The 22625-nt window shown below is 43.7% G+C and overlaps 1 protein-coding gene across 2 annotated transcripts in view; it reads right to left on the bottom strand.

The window, feature by feature from the left end:
• Nucleotides 1-22625, bottom strand: part of rapgef4a (Rap guanine nucleotide exchange factor 4a) — a 336945-nt gene that overhangs the window by 57041 nt on the left and 257279 nt on the right. For both annotated transcript variants that reach the window (XM_041201514.1, XM_041201515.1), the window contains 2 exons: nt 11700-11736; nt 11312-11390 (listed from right to left, as the gene is read on the bottom strand). In XM_041201514.1, the coding sequence (XP_041057448.1) occupies nt 11312-11390; nt 11700-11736 (116 nt within the window). The remainder of the gene's footprint in view (nt 1-11311; nt 11391-11699; nt 11737-22625) is intronic.

The following is a 22625-nucleotide window of genomic DNA, read 5'->3' as shown; positions in this document are numbered from 1 at the left end:
AAGGAAATTGAAACAAGTACAGAGCTTTTGCTTTGATACTATTTTAATGTAGTGATTGAACTAAATGTTAAAGTGACCAACGCAGCATGAAAAGCAATCTAGATCACATCACAACAAGCAACACATCTTTGTTTTCTCATTCACAATTTCTTTCAGTGAGATTGTGCTTTGTGATGACAGTTCAATGCGCAGTACCAAGAAACTGTTGGAATTAAAGTTCCCCACCAGTGGAGTCAGTGTCAATCATGGATTTTTAACTGATGTCAATTCCTCAAATTTTGACATTAAATATTTAATGTACAATTAGTAGGCTCACCACAGATACAAAAAGAGAGAGCAGCCTTTTGTTATTTTTACTGGAATAGAAAAATAATTTATACTTTCTAAGAAAAAGAGATTTACACCCAACTCAACAAGGAATGTTGAGTTAATTCCCTGAGGCTGATTCTACTTTGCCTGACATCCTATGGAGCTTAAGGCAAAGGAAATAGGACCAGAGTCTGTTGTTTGCTGTTGACTTTGCATCAAGTATCTTTTGAAAGACAATAAGGAGTTGTCTCTCACTGTGACCCCTGGAATTCTGTTCTACAGGCTAATCATTCTGTGAAAAAAATAAACCAACCTCACTTCCTGCTTTTTCAATTTAAAATGTTTTGTCTGGCCCCATGGATACCAACACCTGGTCCTTGGCACTCTCCCAGTTCTCACCTGTGGTGCCACATGATTGCATGTGCACAGCAACAGGCACACCCCAGTAACTGCTCAGTTTGCAGGCCAAACCAGGTGAGGATAGCATGTGGGCTGGTGTCCACATGTGAGGGAGGAAGCGTATCTCCAACCAACCCTTTACAAGTGCATAAAATAAAAGCTGCCTTGTCAGATTTAATAGAGGAAATGATATTCCCTTACTCCTACTGAAAGCATTGCAGCACAGTTGTGTGGATAGCTGTAAAGGTCATTGTTAAGGGCGCACAAAGTGTTGCAGATCATCCACTACTGTCAATCATATCTCCAGCAATCTTGATTTGTCAAGCCAGCAGGAACAAGATATACAAGACCGAGAGAGTGGGCCTGGCCAAGTGCAATTGTTTCTCATGTTCACATCTTACTGACTTCTTTGCACACCCTGTTGTGTCCCAAAATGCACTATTCATCCACACACTACAGTATATTGCAGGTGAGACAGAAAGAAATAGGAACTCTACTTAGCTTCTTGGAATGTATGAACTGTACTTGGATAAAGGCAACAGCTCTCAACCCCAGCACAGAACTGCTCTAGTTGGCAGAGAGCTTTAAATGAAACCTGCCTAGCAGAGGAGGGCCAGCTAACAGAGCTATCAGCAGGCTAGGATACACATTGTCCTGGATAAACAAACCAAAGAGTGAGAGGCAAGAGGCAGGCGTCACCTTTGCCATCAAGTCTGATATCACAAAAAGTTTAGATATTTCTGCTGAAGAGGAAAACAATTGTCCCATGACTCTATGCCTACCTCTTGTGAACAATTATGCGACAATAAACAGTACATAAGCTCCAACAATGACTAGTCCTGACGATGTCAAGGACAAAGTCATGAGGACCTGAACAGAGCGATTGCATTTACTCCCTGGAGGAGAAGCTCATTGTGATGGTGTCCTGGGGAATCAAGGAGCAGAATCTAGTGAAGCTCCTGGCAGCAGGAAACAAGTTGGGCGGAGTTCTTAATTGTAAAGGAGGGAGATGTCAGCTTCCTAACCGGATGGAAGTTGGGAAGTAAGTTGACAGTGGATTAGGGTGGATCATGATTCACAATGGCAAGCGGTGGGGGGGGGGTGTTAAATCTATTTTTAATGCATTAACATATCATGCATATTCATTAGAATGCATTTGCTAGATTAAATTATATCTTTACAATTAAGTCAGCAGCAAATGAGAAACACATGCCTTCAGGTTCATGAATGGTTCAAAGTGGCGTGCAGCAGGTGAGATAGTCTTCCTGATGGATTTAGAGTGAGGAGTTGCTGCTTTTCTTGTATGGGGAACTTTGCTGGACAAAGTGAGAGGAGATTGAGTCATTAGATTTACTTGTGTAGCGACTCTCAAGGGAGGTCAGGACACAGCTGTCCGATGGAGGGAGGTTGGGTGGTGGTGGCCATAAGAAGGGTGGAGCATATCTCTCAGAGGGAGGGAGGTCAGGTCAGATCATGGCAGCCCTAAGAAGGGTCTTGGGGGACAAAGGGAGGAAGCTGGACAACAGAGGGAAGGTCAAGCTCTGCTGAAGGCAGGATAAGCATGATGGAGAGGAGAACAAGAGTGATTGAGGGCAGGTCAATGGTGAGGCTAGGAGAGTCAAGGGTAACCGAAGGCAGGTCAAGGGTGAAGAGGAAGGGTCAAGGATGATTGTTGGCAGGTCCAGAATGCCGGGGAGCTCTAGGTTGCCAGGCAGTTGATTAAGGGTGATGGTGGGTAGCTTGAAGGTCATAGAATTCAGTTAAGATGATAGAGGGAAGGTCAAGGGTGATGGAGGGAAGGTCAAAGGTCATGAAGGGTGCAGGGTGATGGCTTGCAGCTCCAGGATCCAAGTGTGGCAGTTAGAGATGGGGTGGCAGGAGTTCCAAGTTCAAAACCGCTCTCTCAGACAGGCAGAATGCTGCTGTTGGATGCCTGGCCAGGTGCCATTTAATTATGGCGTCCAGTTTTTCAACCACCTTGAGGTAAAGGTGGGATTGGTAACTTCTTGCTCTCCACAAATTGGCTGGTCCCCTCAGCTGTGCATAGCTAACTGGCTAGCCACCACATGACTGCTTGTGGCCAGTTGTCCTGCTCTCTGAGTGGAAGTCCCACTCACTCCTGGTTCCACCGTTGGAATGCTCACCGCTGCCACAAGATTCCGTCCAAAGTGTGGGGAAATGCAACACCAATAGCATGCCTCTCCCGTGTCTTTGACATATTCAGCAGGTGCAATCACCAACACCATTTTTAGACAGAAGGCAAAGTACAAAAACACTTGGATGCACCCAAGATCTAAACCCCTTTCTGTTTCCCCCTTCCTTTTTTTTCCAATAAATTATATAGATTTTTCTTTTCCCACCTATTTCCATTATTTTTAAATATTTTAAAATCTTCTATGCTCTCCCCACCCCCACTAGAGCTATACCTTGAGTGCCCTACCATCCATTCTTAATTAGCACATTCGTTTAGATAATATCACCAACTTTAACACCTATGTGTTCTTTTGTTCTACTGTTGTTGACATCTTTTGATGATCTGCTTCTATCACTGCTTGTTTGTCCCTACAACCACACCTCCCCCTCCACTTCTCTCTGTCTCTCCGCGCCTCCCCCTCCCCCCCCAACACACGCCTTAAACTAGCTTATATTTCAACTCTTTCTTGGACTCGAACTCAAGTTCTGTCGAAGGGTCATGAGGACTCGAAACGTCAACTCTTTTCTTCTCCGCCGATGCTGCCAGACCTGCTGAGTTTTTCCAGGTAATTCTGTTTTTGTTTTGGATTTCCAGCATCCGCAGTTTTTTTGTTTTTGTCTAAACACTGGTATCAGATTGACTTTATCATCCAGAAGAGGAACACATAAAGTGTTATGATCGCCAGGGTATAAATAAAAGCAAATGGTGTAGGGGGTAACATATTGGTATGGATTAGAAATTGACTAGCTAACAGGAAGCAGGGAGTTGGCATAAATGAGTCTTTTTCTGGTTGGCAGGATGTAACGATCAGTGTGCCACAGGGATCAGTGCTCGGGCTTCTACTTTTTACAATTTATATAAATGACTTGGATGAAGGGACCGAAGGAATAATAGTTGCTAAGTTTGCTGACGACACAAAGATAGGTTGGAAAGTAAATTGTGAGGAGGACGTAAGGCTACAAAGGGCCATAGATAGGTTAAATAAGTGGCAAAGATCTGGCAGATGAAGTATAATGTGGGCAAATGTGAAATTGTTCATTGTGGCAGGAAGAATTAGAAAGCTTATTTTCTAAATGGTGAGAGATTTCAGAGTTCGGAGATTCAAAGGGATCTGGGTTCCTAGTGCATGAATCACAAAGGGTTAGTATACAGTTACAGCAGGTAATTAGGAAAGCTAATAGAATGTTATCATTTATCGTGAGGGGAATTGATTACAAAAGAAGGGAGGCTATACTTCAGTTGTTCAGGACACTGGTGAGACCACATCTGTAGCATTGTGTACAGTGTTGGTCTCCATATTTAAAGAAAGATGTAAATGCATTAAAAGCAGTTCAGAGAAGGTTTACTAGACTAATACCAGGAATGGGTGGGTTGTCTTATGATGAAAGATTGGACAGGTTAGGCTTGTATCCACTGGAATTTAGAAGAGTAAGGGGCAACTTGATTGAGACCTTTAAATACCTGAGGGTTCTTGACAGGGTGGATGTGGAGAGGATGTTTCCTATTGTGGGAGAATCTAGAACTAGGGTCACTTGTTTAAAAATAAGGGCATTTAAAACAAAGATGAGGAGAAATGTTTTCTCTTGGAGGGTTGAGTGTCTTTGGAACTCTCTTCCTCAAAAAGCAGTGGAAGCAGAGTCTTTGAATATTTTTAAGGCAGAGCTGGATAGATTCTTTATTAACAAGGGGGTGAAAGGTTATCGAGGATAGGCAGGAATGTGAGATTGAGGTTACATTCAGATCAGCCATGATCTTATTGAATGGCGGAGCAGGTTTGAGGGGCCGAGCAGCCTACCCCTGTTACTAATTCAAATGTTCGTATGCACAGCCCAAGGGTGTTAACCTCAGACTTTGGATTACTAGTCCAGTGACATTATCACTATGTCACCATCTCCCCTACTGGTTCGATGAAAATGATGATCAAATTAAGGAACGGCTACAGGAGAAGCAGTACTGCTGGGAAACAAAGATAAATCTGCTGCTAAGAAATCACTCCAGGAGAGAAAAAAGAACCTGCACTTTATGGACATGCTTAGCCAGCCATCCACCCTAAATGGGGTAGCTATAAACAAGCTTCCAGACTGGCCCAAGTGTGAAAACCTGGAGAGCGAACGCTCTGTTGTGGAGATTGACAAAGCCATCAGCTCCCTACCCTCAAGGAGAGCTCCCAGATCGGACAGGATTACCAATCTGGGGGACCCCAGCTACCAAATCACAGAATGTGGGATCAACAAACCATTGCTCAGGAGTTCAAGGATGCCATGATTGCTCACTTATACAAAGGAAAAGGACAAAAATCTGTGTGACAACCACCGAAGGATCTCACTGCCTGTGACAGCTGGTAAGATTCTAGCAAAAGTTCTGCTCAACAGACTGGTAAGCTACAGAGCAAAATGTGGACAGCCAAAAAGTCAAAGCAGATTCATGAAAGGTGGAGGCACTTGTGACATATTCGCAACATTTCTCTTGTATTTGCTGAAGGGTGAAGATCAACACGTGGGACTCTACTGTGCCTTTGTTGACCTGACAAAGCCCTTTGACACAGTAAAGAGAGAGAGGCCTTGTGGAAAATCTTAGCTAAATTTGGATGTCCCGATAGAGTTGTAAATCTGGGCAGAATTTTGCCGTTGGCATATGGGGGCGGGCCCTGCACGCTCACGTATAAAATGACGCCTGATGTCACCGCACGCCATTGCAATATTTGGGAAGGCCGGCACTATAAGTTTGGATGTGTGCCCGCCATCAATTAATGGGCCAGTTAAGGCCCTTGAGGCACAACTGATCTCAATTTTTCGCAGCCCGTGTGATCTTCATGACGTTGCACGGGCGCAATGGGCAGGCGGGTAGGATACATTTGTAAAAACCTCATCCGCGGGCAAGATAAGAGGGGTGAGTGGGGTCATGAATGTGATGTTTGAGGTATTTAAGTATGAAAGTTACTTATACTTGCCTGTGTGAGCAGGAAGACTTCAAAACTCATACCAGCTGCTAGCACAGGAGTAAAAACCTTGGTCAGGACTCTACAGTAAGATCATTTCTGAGGCCTGAGCAATCAGGAAGCCTTCACTTAGCCTGGGAATGGGAGTTGTGCTCTCCACTGGAAGCACCTCCTCTGGGGAGGAAGGGAGGGCCAGAAGGGGGAGGAGGCCAGGAGTCCACATTCAGCCTCCAGGGGAGCCACCTTTGGGAGGAGAGATGCAGGCACAAGGGGCACAGGGCTAAGAGGAAGTGCAAAGCGGAAGCGGCCGCAGAAGATGCCAGGGTTTACAGTCGGCGAAGCAGCTACCTCAATATGTCTGAGGTCCAGTGCCGAAGGAGGCTCCATCTCTCAAGAGAGACAGTCACCTCCATCTGTCAGATGATAGGCCCTGAGATCTGCGCCAACTGTGTGGGTGGGCACCCCATGCCAGTGGCTCTAAATGCCATAGCCGCCCTCAACTTCTATGCCTCTGGCTCCTTCCAGAGCTCGGTGGGTGATCTCTGCGGAGTCTCCCAATCAGCTGTCCACACTTGTGTCAAGCAGGTTACAGACGCCACATTCAGGCGTGCCTTAACTTTCATCCACCATGCTGGGATGAGGCCAGCCAGACGGAGCGAGCCAGAGGCTTCGCGGCCATTGCTGGCTTCCCCTGCGTCCAGGGTCCTATAGACTGTACACATGTGGGCATCAAGGCACCAGCAGGTGAACCCAGTGCCTTCGTCAACAGGAAGGGCTTCCACTCCATGAACGTGCAGATAGTGTGTGACCACAGGATGCTGATTCTACAAGTCTGTGCAAGGTACCCAGGCAGCTCCCACGACGCCTACATCCTCAGACACTCCGAGGTGCCGAGGCTCTTCAGTGCTCCAGCCCGGCTGGATGGATGGCTGCTGGGTGACAAGAGCTATCCCCTCAGAAGGTGGCTCATGACGCCTCTCCGCCATCCAAGAAAAGAAGCTGAGCAGCAGTACAATAGGAGCCAGAGCACCACAAGGGCCGTGAAGGATAGAACCATCGGTCTTCTCAAGATGCGCTTCCGATGCCTGGACTGCTCAGGGGGCGCATCCAGTAGCCCCCAGATTGTGTGTCGCTGATAGTGGTTGCATGCTGCACTCTCCACAATCTTGCGCTGGAAAGGAAGACGTGGACACAGTTGCTCCGGATGCACACGATGAGTCCAGCAGTGAGTCCGAGCATGAGCACGTGCAGGAGAATGCTGAGGGGGTAGACGTTGACCTGGGCATACTCCAGGGAGGCAGGGACACCTGGGAGGCTTTAATCCAAAGCACCTTCAGCTAGCACAACACAGATGAACCTTCAAATCACGCCAGGGCTGCAGGATCAATACTCGATACCTGAGTGCTAAATCAGCCTAGATGCTAACATTAACTAAGGCCCTAGTCAATAAAGCTTAATGTCAAAAAACTCACTCATAACATCATGGCTTTCTGTCCACTTGCAGAAGTAAGGAATCACCCTGAGGCTTGTCAACATATCAAAATTTATTGAATGAACAAATGTAACTTCACAAAGCGGAAAAAAGGTGTTGGACATCACACCAAGTCTTCCAGAAAATATTATGGGCCAACATAAAAGCACCAGCGAGAAACTCGTGGTGTGCCTAATGTGCCTTAAATCTATGCTTACGGGTGCTACGTCTAGGTACTGTCCCCTCGCTGGCACTGGCACCTGAGACAGCCTGCTCACTGTGCTGTCCTGTTGGCCTTGATGACCTTGGCGGATGTCCTCTGGAGCATTTGATGGCCCCGCCTGGAAGGGAGCGGACAGTTCCACAGTCGCCGCAGCCTCATCGGATGCCACGGTCACTGACAGAGGGGGGCAGAGGAGCTGCTGCCTTCAGCCGGAGCACCCTGAGAGGAGCCCGCAGAGATGACAGGCAGTTGCCGCGCTGACGTGAGCTTGCTTCAGACCTCCATGCTCACTATGGATGGATGGGCACCTAGCTGGAATACTTGGTGCCCAAACCGTCTCCCACACTGACATTGACCAGCTGAGGTCAATGCGGCTGTGAGGGCTTGCAGGTCCGAGCACAACCCCAGGAAGCCCTGATTGTTCCCCTGGAGGAGCCTCTCCAAGAGAGTCGCCACGGTCTCCATGGAGGAAGCATGGCGCTCGGCCATGAGGCTCATTGCATCGGTGATGCTCCAGGTGAACTCCTCCAGCAAGTGCACCATGCCACGCATTGCCTCATGTATCTCCGCCAGATCCTCCTGCACACCCTGCTGCACTTCCAGCGTTCACTGCCTCACAGTGCCTCCAAAGGCCCATTATCAGCCACCAACCGAGCATGTGCCTGGTCCCCAGCAGTCCTCCGACTTCCGGCGCCATAGGCACTCTCTGTCTCCAGCTGCACCTCAAGCGAGTGTGGAGTGCCCTCACGGCTGTGGCCCGGGCCACTAGCCGAATATCTAATTCCCACTGAGGTGCTAGTATCTGTGCTGGTGCCTGCCTGTCTGAGATGATGTGACACTGGTGAGTGTATTTGCTCTGGGGCTTCAGGGGTGAGAGGTGGTCCCTCTTCCTCCTCATCCCGGCCCTGCTCCGGTGACGCTGAAAGGAAGAAAAAGGATATTTGATTAGTTACAGTGCAGACAATTTCAACTTGCCTGATGCTCCCCCAGATCATTATGTGCTGCTCCTTCCATAATCAGTGTTGCAAACTTCAATCACTGAGCATTCAGCAGTGCTGTGGCTGCTGGGATACACATGGTGACCTGAGTGCCCACCAAACATACCTCCCCATGGCTCCCCAGCCTCACCGCCACTGGTGGACCTGGGGGCATGGTGCCTCTCCAGGTCCATGGCCTGCTGTTCAAAAGCCATTAGGATGGCCAACTGGTACTGCCCTCCGCCAGTCCACATTTATTCCGACGCATTGTGCGCAGTCTTTTCCTGAAAAGGAGGGGAGCATTGATTAGTCCAGCCTGCACCCTGGATTCCCATCACATCCCTGCCAACCCAGCCAGAGTGGGACATTGCAGGACTCCAGTTCTTCGTCACCTCACAGCTGCCATACACTCACCCAAACAAGCCAGGGCTGACCCCCCACCCCCCCCATTGCCCAAATGCTGCCTGCTTCACGTGTGGCATCACAAGGTGTCACTTTGCTGAGCAAGGAGGCACAAGCACATGGAGTATAAAGACCAGCAGATGGACAGGTGCCCTGCCAACTGGAAGCTCCCCTCCCAGCATCTTAGCATCCTGACTTTGACATGCTTCACAATTCCAGCACTCTGCCTAGGTGCTGATCCTTGACTTTCAACCCCATTCTATACTCTGGGTGTCAGTGTCACACATGCTGCGGAAGCAGAACACATCCTAGCTCAACCTTTTCAGGGTGAACTGGGCATGGGCAATATCTGCTGCCGCACCCATCGAGGGATAAATGCCGTGAAGGATTCAGTGCTGTTAGTGTACTCAGAGTTGCCAGGGGGGTGGGGGTGGGGGTGGGGGCTGGGGGGAAAGAGTGACAGCTGCATTAAGTGACTTGAGGCAACATGGTACTCACCCTCCCCGAGCGCAGGAGATTGTTGAATCTTTCTGCGGCACTGGACCCATGTGCGCTGCACCACATCATGGGAGCTGACACTCCCGGCCACCTCCTCCCACGCATGTTTGGTCAGGTGGGACGGCCTCCACCTCCTGTCCCTCAGAGGAAGGACCTCCCGCCGTGCTGCCACCTCCTTCAGGAGGGCAGCTAGGCACTCACCAGAAAATGAGGAGCACACTGCCCTGCTGCCCTACCCTCCAGACTTGCGTCACGCACATGCCCCTCTGCTAAGCCCTTCTCCTAGCCATTGTGAGTAGTCTTTCCAAGGCTGCCAGGCCTTCATTTATACAGGCCGCTGGGTCGCCATTGAACCCAGCGGTCTGAGCATGCCCGCCGCTGCCCGCCCACTCCCGCTATGCACGGGAGTCGTGAACATCACTGGGCGGTCCTTAATTGGCCCGCCTGCACAAAATGGCGGTGCAGACCTGATCGTGGGTGCCGATCGGGTTCGTGCCCACCCACGTACGACCCGCCCGACATGGGGAAAATTCTCCCCTCTGATTTAGCAACTTCATGACAGAATGATAGCCAGAGTCACTGACTGTGGTGAATGCACTGACCTCTTTGACATAACAAATGGTGTGAAGCAGGGGTGTATCATGGAACGTGTGCTCTTCAGTTCCTTTATTGCCATGCTTTCTGGGGCATTTGATGTAAATGTTGATGGAATATATATCCAATTCAGAACAGCTGGCAATCTCTTTAACCTGAAATCCACAACTAAAATATCAAAGATATTATACAGGAATTGCCATTTGTTGATGACTGTTCCCTCGTGTCATATTATGAGCATGGGCTTCAAAGGATCATGGGATGTTTTGCAAAAGGAACTGATGACTAAGGAAGCCAGAGATAATCCAACCACTATCAAATTCGGACTATACCCCAACAACTATAACTGTCAATGACACAAACTTGAAGGTTGTAGACAACTTCACCTATCTCTGAAATGTCTGCATTGACAGCAAGGTGGAAAATAGAATTCGCGGAGTAAGCTCAGCATTTGCACATTTAAGCGAGAGACTGGAGGAAATGAGGTATCAAACTTGCAACAAAACTTGCTGTGTCCAAAGCAATGGTAATACATACCCTCCCAGATGCCTGTGAGACATCAACTACCTACTGAAGACATATTAAGCAGTTGGATAGGTTCCACATAAGATGTGTTTGGAACATCATGGGCATCAAACGGGAGGGCAAAGTGCCCAACATTGAGGCACTTCAAAGAGCAGAAACGTCTGGAATTGAAGTACTCATCAGAACCCAGCTCAGATGGAGTAGACGTGTAGTACTTATGACTGACAATAAAATCCCTAAGACTGCCATGTTTTCATAACTTAAACTTGGACACAGCCTGTGAGATAGGCTGAGATTAAGTTTCAAGGATTCCTTGAAGGTGAACTTCAGGAAATGTGGCATGTGCAACACAGACTGGGAGAAAAATACACATGAAAAAATGACCTGCAGAGCAATCTCACGGAGTGTTGTCATTTACTTCAAACAGCAAAGAATGCAGGTAGCTAAGGACAAAAGGCAAGTTAGGAAGTCCAAGCAGTCCAAACAAGATTGGGCAACTCATTCTTGCTCACACTATGGAAAGCCATGTAGGGCTCAGCCACATTAGAATGCATGTTTCTACATGTGCAAGAAGTGACCATCTTCGATAACAAAGGGAAACCAATGACGTGAATGGCTTTAAGAGTAGAAGTATTCTTTTCCAATAAATCCAAAGACAAAGCACACAAGCCCCTATTTTAATCACACGCACCCCGTGTTTTGGTGAGGTCAGCTGTGCGGAGAGAAGGATGATTCAGCATCTTCATCAGTGCTATTGGAAACACTGATGCTTTAAACTTACTTTCATCCATACTTCTTATTGGTTGTCGCTTTTGGAGTCTATCCTCACCAACGCTAAACTGGCGCAAAATAACTTTGTGCTGTAGATTAAAAGAAAAAAATTGGCTTTATTTTTATTTGGTTTACATTTCAAATATCTACCAGTCTAACAATACACAATATTACTGACTGATATTCTGTTAATTTAGTCGCAGCTACACGTGTGAGGCATGTGCTAAGATACGTATACATTTAGTTAAGTTTTACAATTATAGTTAAGCCTTCAGAATAACTACCTTAATGTTAACAAATAAGCTACAATGGATCTTCAGTACATTGTAGAAACAATTTAATCAAATATTTTACACAGTAAAATAACTTCCAAATTTTGGACATTATATTGTTGGTACCTTTTTTTGTGAAGTCTTGCCATTTCCTTCTTCTGAGCTACACAATAAAAACAATGTTAATTGTTTCAACACAAAGGCGACAAAGAGGGAGATGGTTATTAATATTTGGGAGAAAACGTATATAAAATTTGATATTAATGTCACCATGTGTTTGTTACCAACACTTCATGCCTACTCCAGAAACACAGAGAGCAGGCCAAGTACTGCCCCCAAGAAGGGATGAGAAGTCAGTCACTCAAGCCAGCTCCAACACATCTCCCAGCAGTTGGTTACAAAGTAGCATCAGCCAACATTTGGAAACATATCATCCAGCCACAGACATTCAAAGATGGGAGAAAATAGTAGAGGCACCAGTATCTAGATATAAAAATTCAACAGGGAGGGGCTGAACTTTCAAAGGGCTGAGGAAGCAATTTCATGTTTTGACCAGTGAGCTTGTCTGCAGTCACATTCCTACCTCCAGCCTATTTTCAGCAAAGCTGCTTCTGGGACGGGGCGGGGTGGTGTTGATAGCTACCTGCCCACCGGTGCACATTTGGTAGCACTCTAGCCTCTCAGTCACAAGATTTCGGGTTCAATTCCCACTCCAGGGCTTCAGCACAAAAAAAATCAAGGCTGACTCTCCAGTGCAGTATTGCAGGAGTGCTGCATTGTTGGAGATACTGTCTTTAGGATGATTTGTTAAATTGAAGGCCCATCTGCCTGCTTAGGTGGATGCAAAAGATCCCATGGCACTATTTCAAAGAAGAGCAGGGGAGTTATCCCCAGTGCCTTGGCCAATATTTATCCCTCAATCAATCAGTATGACAAAAACAAATATCTGGCCATTATCACAAAGCTGTTTACAGGAGTTTGCTATTTGCAAACTGGCTGCTGCATTTCCTATATTACAACAGTTACTGCACTTCAAAATGCTTCATTGACTGTAAGGCACTTTGAAAATGTCTGGTAGTCATGAAGAGAACTACACAAATGCAAATCTTTCATTTTTCCTTTTCTTTCTATTGACAGGAATCATCAAGCACAGTCTAGAACTTTTCAGAGGGCATACAGGATCTCTGCTGAGGCTGAAGCCGAGTCAACGGATGGAGGTGGCCAGGGAGTTCATGATGCCTTATTTAATTCCCTCCTTCCCCCATCTCCTCCAGTAACAATTGCCAGAGGTGCCCTCTCATTCTCCCATTTAAATCGACAGTGGACAAGGCTCTCAGGGGCAGCCTCTTAATTGGCCACCTCCTCAAAAAAAGCTTCCTCGGTGTTGCACCAACGGCATTTCCAGGTTACTGACCCACATTTTCATCCTAACAGCAGGACCTGGGAATGTAATTGCAACCCCCAGAGACGAAGGATTATAATAAAAGTCAATCAGCATGAATTTCTAAAAGGTCAAGTTTAACCAAACGTATTGAATTCTTCAGCAGACAAGTGCAATGCAGGGGGTTGGCATGCATGGATGTTCAGAAAGTCCATGATAAGGTGCCACCTTACTGTAAGAGCATGTAGAATCAGAGGCCAGGTAAAAATGGATTAAAAGGGTAAGTACTGCACGATGTCCTCTTCAAACTTGGAGCTGAACTCCTTCATGCTGCTTGACAGTGACAGGTCAACTGTAGTATGTTGTAAGAGCTGAGCACTTTGTTATATACTGCCCTCTTGGTTGGGAAGGTGTAACAAAGTGTGTTGCAAAAGGGCTGATTGCATTGTGTTCACATAGTGATTCTTTTCTCAGTTTAGTACACAACAGAAAGATGGCAACAAGGTTAGAATGGATTTTTTTTTAAATTAGAGAAATTAAGATCTGAAGAACATTGCAACACATTTTTTGGAGTTGATTTTGAAGAAATGTAGTATTTTGAAAGATTACTCTGCGCATACGTTGTGTTCAGGAACAACTGCATGGTACGTAATTGAATGAAAAATATGGCACAAAAAAGGCATATTTGGGCCAATAGGGGAACTCAACCCCAACAAACAGGAGTGGTGTTATTATGAATGAAGGTTCCACATTTGGCTGAAAGTGAATAAAATAGGTGATGAGGATAAAGGAAATATCTTCCTCACTATGATGGGGCCAGGAGATTTTGGTGTAGTGACTAACCTGGTTTTTCCAAGACACACCAGCTAGTACTATGGAATATGCTGAAATTAATGAAATTCTGGACTCCCATTTTGGCAGAACTAAGAATGTAATTGCAATGAGTGTTGCATTCTGTCAAAGGAAATAGTTGCCTAGAGGGACTGGAGCAGACTACATCCTTGAATTTAAAAAAAAAACTCGCCACTGTGGGTATGGCATGAAATTAGAAATCAACCTTAGAAGGCCTGAAGGACAATAAAATCCTGGCCAAGCTTTTGTGTAAAGGAAATAAGCTGATGTGGAAGGAGGTCTGTGTTGAGGCCACAGCCCTGGAAATGGCAGAAAGAGATAGTTGCAAATTGCAAGGGAGTCCTTTTCCCAAGCTGGCAGGAAAGCTCTACCAGATTTCAGCAGGATCCAGCCATGTTCACAGCCTCGGAGTCAGAAGCTTAGATGTTACTCTTGCCACTGGGAGCTACCAACCACCTAAATGACTCCCATTTCCAGTGGAAGTGCTATGCCGTGAGAAAGTTGGTTATATCCAGATGGCATGCAGGCATGGTGGAAACAGAAATGGTCCAGGTTGCGGCTAAGCTCCAGGTCACAGCAATGCCCCAGGTCAAGGTTGTGAAAGATCTAAAGCTAGTTTATGAGTCTGAGAACCCTCAGATGCAAATATGATAACATCAACTACTGTTTCCACGTCTATCAAACAGCTGTACTAAGTCAGAGAGCAAGAAAAACAGCATATGGAAGATGAATGTAATAGGACGGAAGGTATAATTCAAATGCTCACAGTAGAAACCAAAGTCAGAGATTCACAATCATTGTTGATACAGCAGTGCCCATTATCTTGGAAGGAGTGGACAAGAAGTCCATAAGTCACATTCTGTTTCTCAAAATTGGTGTGAAACTGACTAGTTATTCAAATAACGGTATTCCAGTTAGTGTTAGGTGGAATATGATGATGCATTCTATTACTTGCTATTAGTTAGAGGAAAAAATGTCTCCCTGATGGGAAAGAATTGGCTTTAAGAAGATATGGTTAGCTGGGCCGAGCTGTTGAACCTGTTATTTACAGAAGGGATCAGTTGGAGTACATCTGACACTGAGGAAGTGCCAACAGAGCAAAGATGACCAAATGATCAAATTTGGCACCACAAGGCCAAAGTCAAGAAAAAGGATAATAGTTGGCCAATATTTTGCAAGGCTAGGCCAGTGCCTTATGCCCAATTAGGAGCAATAAGTGAAGAGCTGGATAGATTAGAAAGAACAGGAGCAATTAAGGTGAATGAGCTGCACCGACTGTGGTAGTTCAAAAAGTAGATGGGTCCATGCAGAATTGTGTGGATTAAAAGCAAACAATAAATAAGGTAATCGAGAATAAAACTTACCCACTTCCTATCAGTGAAGATTTATTTTCTAATTTAGCAAATGGAGAGGTGTTCAGTGAGATAGATTTGTCAAATGCATATTTGCAATTGGAATTAAATAACAAAAGCAAAGAATTGCTTACATGGGGTTGTACCAGTATGAAAGGTTAGTATTTGGAGTGTCTAGTGCTCTCACAGTGTTCTAGAGGACTAACTGGGATGAAGAGAGTGTTCTGCTTCTTAGATGACATTCTAATCAGCAGAAAGACAGAGAAAAAACACATTGAAAGGTTGAACAAAGTCCCAGAACAAAGAGCATGACACTAAAAGCTAAAAAGCACAAGTGTTGCTTCATGGTGTCAGGTGTAATAGACCTGGATCACCAAATGGATGGTGAAGGTGTCCCCACATTGCAGGAGATTGAGGGGATTTTGAAAGCAAAGGGACCAGAGAACAAAGAAGAACTTGGAATATGCATAGAAATTGTTGTGTATTGTTCTAAATTCATCCTGACTTAGCTAACACATTCACATCACTGTATCAATTGTTCAAAGGTGGAATATCTTGGGAATGGTCTGTGGAGCGTCAGAAAGCATTTGAGGAAGTGGAGGAACTGAAGAAAGTACTGGCTAGTGATGCTATTTTGACCTATTATGACTCCAAGAAACAACTGGTTTTAGCATGTGATGTCTCACCATAAGATGTAGGAGCAGAAGTAGGCCATTTGGCCCATCGATTCTGCTCTGCCATTCAATGAGATCATGGCTGATCCGAAAATCCTCAACTCCACTTTCCTGCCTTTTCCCCACAACCTTCGATTCCCTAACAGATTACCACAAGGGTTAGTTGTGTGTTACCTCACATAATGGAAGATGGTGTGGAGAAGCCTGTAGTGTATACTTCATGTGCTTCAAATACTTTAACATAGGGCAAAATCACTCAAGTTGAGAAAGGGACATTAGCAATCACATATAGTATTACAAAGCTTCACAAATACCTGTATGGCATGAAATTCAATTTATTAACTGACCACCAAATCCTTATGAATATATTTGGTTCAGAGGGAGTATCATTTCTAGTGGCAGCATGGCTTCAGAGATGGATGCTGATTTTGATGGCCCATCAGGATGATATTAAATATCGGTAGTCGGCAGACCATGCACATAGATAATCTTTCAAGATTTCCTGTGAAGATTGATTCATTCTTAGCCACTGAGTTATTTGTGAATTACCTTACATGCACATATGACATGTCTGCCAGAGAAGTTAATGAAGAAACTCACCAGGATGTGGTGCTCAGTGAAGTGCTTAACTGGCTGGCCTAAACAGTGTGATGATGAGCAACTACAGGAGTCTTTTATACATAGATTTACACTGAGTAAAGATCAAGGATGACTCCTCTGGGTTAAGAGTCATTATTCTGCCAAGGTTTAGTGGGAGATTGTTACAGGAACTACATCAAAAGCACACACAGATAGTCTATGAAAGCTGTAGCAAAAAGCTATTTTTCATATCTTAAAGTAGACAGAGATACTGAAGAATAGGTGCAAAGCTGTGAAGTGTGTTTCAGGATGAAAAATGATTCACCCAAAGTTCCTTTTATTCCATGGTCAAACACAAGAAAACCATGGGAAGGAGTGCAAGTTGATTTATTTAAAGTGGGAGAGAAAGAGTACCTGGTTTTGGTCAATATCTATAGCGAGTGGATAAATGTCGAGTTTATGCCCAATACCACAAGTGCCAAAACTATTGAGGTTTTGAGAAGTTGGTTTGCAATTTATGGGTTGCCAGAGGTGTTGGTGTCAGATAATGGTCCATAGTTTGTGCCAGAAGAGTTTGTAATATTTCTAAGAAGGAATGGAGTCAAACACAGTAATACCACCATATCACCCAGCATCGAATGGTGCTGCAGAAAGAAGTGTACAGATTGTGAAGAAGTCTTTGCAGAAGAAATTGCTAGGTGACAAGTAGGCAGTAATTCCCATGTTTGTTTTTGACACAGGCTAGACAATTTTCTGTTCTCTCACAGGATAACCCCTGTCACAACAGACTATTCAACTTACAGGTTAGTGTTTAAGCATGCTTCTTGGACAAGATTTAGTTTTCTTAAGCCTAACATAAATAGCAAAGTAAGAAAAACAAGGCAAAGAGACGATGAGTCATGACGCACAAGGCATGAAACTAAGAGTTCAATGCTGGCCAAAAGGTCATGATGAAAAACCTGTGAGGTGATAAGGAGATGTCTGTTACTGAAGTTGCAGTAAAGACAATAGGTGTATCCATGTATTTAGTGAAGATTGGAGAGAGACTTGGTCAATGTAATGTAGATCATTTGCTTGAAAGAGGAAATCTAATAAAGGGGCGGCATGAGACACCTCCCATAGTTCAAATTCCCCCTACAGTCCAAAGTGAAAGTCAGAAAGAAACCAAGTTTGCAAGCATCATAGAATCCATTGGTAGAGTAAAGTGAGTCAGGATCTTTGATCAAGACAAATAAATCAATGTCACAGCCCCAACCATTAAGTGAAGTTGGTAATCAAAGTTCAGATTTAACATGGTCAGTAATGTTGAGAGAGCAGAGTCAAACAAATGGAAAGGGAAGAGGTACGTGGATAGAAAAAGAAGAAAGTCAGATAGGTTAATTAAAACTATGTAGGGAAGAAGAAGAAAAAAGTTGTTCTTTTCATTATTTCTTGCCAAATGATGATTTTGTTTGTTAAGCACATGTTGGAGTTAAGGAAAATTTTTTTTTGTAACATGTAAATTATCCTGTTAATATCATACAGCAAGTCCTTGCTTTAAGTTGCACTGTTTTAAGTCATTTGCATTTAATATTGTGTCTTTAATGGGGCCATTATTCACATTTGGCATTATAGCTTTGCATTAGAAGAGTGTGGCTAGAGGATCTGGGAGCCAGGTGGGAAGAGATAGTGTAGGTGGGAGCAGGCTTGTGTGGAATATAAGCATCGACTTGGACCAGGTGGAATGAAGGACCTGTTTCTGAATGTAGATTCTATGCATATAATTATGTAGCTATCCTTTAAGAATGGAATTTGGAATGAGGAATGATACGGAAAGCTCGTAATCTTGAGGATGTGTAAACACACAATTGCAGAATGAATTCAACATTTTCAATGACTCTTCACTTTAACACGTCAGACCCAATGCTAGTCTTGGTTATGTGGTTAGTGAGAGGATAATTATTCTTTAGATGAGTCTGCAATACCTCGTATTAAAGACGAGCAAGTAAGTTTATATATCTACTTGTAATTATGCATTTAATCAATATCAGAAATATTGATAATGCTCACATATGGAAAGTAAACTGCACATATCAAGTTTCAGAACTTAGTTTGAAACTTTTGAACGTTTGGGAGAAACAAAGTTTAATAATGGAACTAATGAAAAGCCTTCAGTATGAAGGAACCACCTTCAACTAATCCTAATTTTTTCTGGAAATGGTAATGGATCTTAGATTATCTCTTAGTCAAATGGAATTGTGAACCTGACCCACAAATATAAAATTGACAAGTGCTTGGTTTCTAAGATCAGTATGAGGGAGACGTTGCTGCAACGGGAAACTTTTTCCAACATTTCTGTGTTGCTTCTCCAAAAAAAAGTAATAAATTAGCATCAGGGCAGCAGCTTTGTTCTCTGACACTCATTCTGGCTCCCAGCAGACATGAATTCAGAGAAAGGAGCCTGATTTTAAAAAAGGATCCAATGGTTAGAAGTCAGATCTTTAAGGAACAGTGCCATCTGGTGCCCTAAACATGTATTGATGGAGAAACAGCTCTATTAATACTCCCAAGCCCATTACAGAAATCCCTTGTTGACTTTACTCAAGACAGATAAATCTGCAGATATCTGCAATATTAAATCTTATGACATTTTAAAAATAAATTGGTAACTCGGAAACCTATTTGAAGGTGTTCTAGAATCACCGCTCTTCTACTTTCTCACCAATGTTTCCAGCATTTTGAACTGAAGGTGATGTGATTCACTATCCAGTATTTCAAATTAAATTCTTGGGGTCTAAATGCTATTACACATAGTCTGTGCATATGTAATACCTTGACTATATATCAATTAAATGTTGAAGACCAAAATTACGGAGCTCAACTTTTCCCAGTTGTTACAATCAATGAGAAGGAATGAACTGGCTCCCTCCCTGCTATTCAACCTCCACAGTTATAGAATCATAAACAAGTTAAGGCACAGAAAGATGCCATTCAGCCCATCACATCTGCATCAGCCATAAAAAGAAAAAAGCTAGCCACTCATTTTTAATCCCATTTTCCAGCACCTGGTCCGTAGCCTTGCAGGTTACAGCACTTCAGGTGCAGGTCTAGGTAACTTTTAAATAAGTTGAGCGCTTCAGCCTCAACCACCAATTTAGGCAGTGAATTCCAGATGCTCACCACCCTCTGGATGCTAAAGTTTTTCCTCATGTCCCTTCTAATCCTTCTACCAATCACCTTAAATCTGGTAACTGATGCCCAGATAGGGGAAACAAGTCTTTACTGTCTACCCTATCTAGGCCCCTCATAATTCTGTACACCTCAATTAGGTCACCCCTCAGCTTCCTCTGTTCAAAGGAAAACAGCCCTAGCCAATCCAATCTTTCTTCATTGCTGCAATTTTCAAGCCTTGGCAACATTCTTGTAAATCTCCTCTGTACTCTCTTCAGAGCAATTACGTCCTTCCTGTAATGTAGTGACCAGAACTGTGCACAAAATTCCAGCTGGGGCCTAACCAGTGTTTTATACCATTCCTGCATTACATCCCTGCTTTTGTACTCAATAACTAATCCAATAAATGCATTCCATTTGCTATCTTTACCACCTTATCTAACTGTCCTGCCAACTTCAGGGACCTGTGGACATGCATCCAGGGTCTCTCACTTCCTCAAACCTCTCAATATCCTCCCATTTATTGAGTATTCCCTTGCTTTGTTTGCCCTCTCCAAATGCATTACCTCACACTTCTCTGAATTGAATTCCATTTCCCACTTTTCTGCCCACTCACTCAAACCATTGATATAATTCTGGAGACAACAGCTATCCTCTTCACTATCAACTACACGGCCAATTTTTGTGTCATCTGCAAATTTCCCAATCATGCCTCCCATATTTAAGTCCAAATCATAAATATATACGACAGATGGCAAGGATCCCAACACTGAACCCTGTGGAAAGCCACTGGAAACTGCTTTCCACTCAAAAACATTGCTGTCACTGAGCTAATTTTGGATCCAACTCACCACCTTCCTCTGTATCCCATGGGATCTCACTTTACTGACCAGTCTGCCATCTGGGACCTTGTCAAATGTATTACTAAAATCCAGGTAGACAACATCCACTGCACTACCCTCATCAATCCTCCTTGCTACTCCCTCAAACAATTCTATTAAGTTAGTAAGACACAATCTTCCCCTAACAAAACCATGCTGACTATCCCTGATCAATCTGTGCCTTTCTAAGTGACAGTATATCCTGTCTCTAAGAATTGTTTCCAACGATTTGCTCACCACAGAAGTCAGACTGACCAGCCTATAATTTTCTGGCCTACCCCTTGCACCCTTTTTAAATATTGGTACAATATTTGCATACCTCCAATCCTCTGGTACCTCACCTGTATCTAGTGAGGATTGGAAAATAGTCCTCAGAACATCTGCTTTTTCCTCTCTGGTTTTCTTTAACAATCTGGGATACAATCCATCCGACCCTGGTGAATTATCTATCTTCAAGGGTGCCAGTCCCTCCAGTACTTGCTCTCTCATTATGCTTATTGTATCTAATATTTCACACTCTTCCCCTTTAATTAGAATGTCTGCATCATCCCTCTCCTTAGTGAAGAAAGAGACAAAGTGCTCATTGACAACCCTGCTCACATCTTCAGCATCAACACACAAGGTATCATGTACATTTCTGATTGGCCCTACCCTTTCCTTAGTTATCCTCTTAATGTACTAGTAAAACATCTTTGGGTTTTCTTTGATTTTTCCTGCCAAATTCTTTTCGTACCCTAGCTTTGCTTTCCTAATTGGTTGCAGAAGCATTTGTCCCTCATGCAGTCATTAGGACACACGCTCACTATCAGAAATAAGGGGAGTTAGACTCCAATAACAAAAGGTAAAATAATATAAAGTTAAGTGTCCTTTGATTGTCCTTGCAGTGTAGATTTTAAACATTGCGGCCGATTTAGGTTAGCTGGCTTCTTGGATGCGGTCAGTTGTAGAAGATGTTGCAATTATTACCTTGGCCACAGAAAAACAGAATTAACATTTCGAGTCAGTATGACTCTTCTTCAGCTCTGAAGAAGAGTCATACAAACTCGAAACATTAACTGTTTTTCTCTCCACAGATGCTGTTGGACTTGCTTAGTTTTGCCAGCATTTTCTGTTTTTGTTACAAAGGCTACATGTTGTGTGTACAGTCCTGCAAGTCCAAACCTTGACTGCATTCTCCATATCTTGATATAAAAGCATAACATAATTTTTAGCCTTATTTTCAGCAATCAGAACTGTACAATTTCCAACAGTGTTGTACTTTAATAACTCATTAACAGTCTGCATGAGAAGGTTGCATAATACCGATGAAGATTTTAATGAACCTCATTACCATTAAATTGTAATATACCAGGAAAATATGAGACTAGAAATGCAGTCTTACTGTTTAAACAAATAGATTTCAATCATTTTGCACAAATCAGTTAACCTCCAGGTTGCCTATTGACAACTTGCCCAGAACTGCTTCAGGAAGTGGTTTTGCTTCATTCAAATCAGATGATGGTTTCTATGGCATTAAGTCAGATCCACATTTAAATAATTAAACTGCACACTTTTTCGTACAAATACACGCTATATAGTCACTCTTAATGGCTTTTTCCTGGGGCTGCCAACCAGTGGCCAAGGGCAGTAGGGATCAAAACAATGCTATTGGCCCATAAAGGAGTGTTTGAACACTTAAGCCATTTAAATCACTCTGGCATAAAGCATGGCTGGCAATGGCAAATGTTTAGTGTCAAGAAATGTGAGTCAGCATAGTTTCTTTAGATGGAATGCACTTCTACTGACAAGGTACATCCGTGCATAAAGTAGGCATATGAATTTTCAGTAAAATTCATATTACATATTAGCCTAGGAAGTTACTGTTGCCAATATTAGATCAAAACTTAAATGTGGTGACTTGATATTCCTTGATCTGCTATTTGTTTATTTATTGGGTCTTGCTAAAGTGTTATTTCTAGATGTGGTATATATTATAAGGAGGGCAAATCTCAGATCTCCAATGCTGTAAATACTAATATTAACAAAGGAATGATAACCCAAAAAACGCCTGTGATAGTTGCGATGAATAAAATAAGCTCCCTCTGCATTTTGTAATTCAATATTCCAGTTGTATTGTAACTTTTTTCTGACAGTCAGGAACTACAATGAACCTGCTTTTCTTAAAAAAATGTATCAAGATATTG

Source organism: Carcharodon carcharias, chromosome 12, assembly GCF_017639515.1.
Source record: "Carcharodon carcharias isolate sCarCar2 chromosome 12, sCarCar2.pri, whole genome shotgun sequence".
In the NCBI taxonomy this organism is placed as follows: Eukaryota; Metazoa; Chordata; class Chondrichthyes; order Lamniformes; family Lamnidae; genus Carcharodon; species Carcharodon carcharias.
The sequence above is the reverse complement of the archived record's forward strand: the minus strand, read 5'-3'. Positions and strand labels throughout refer to the sequence as shown.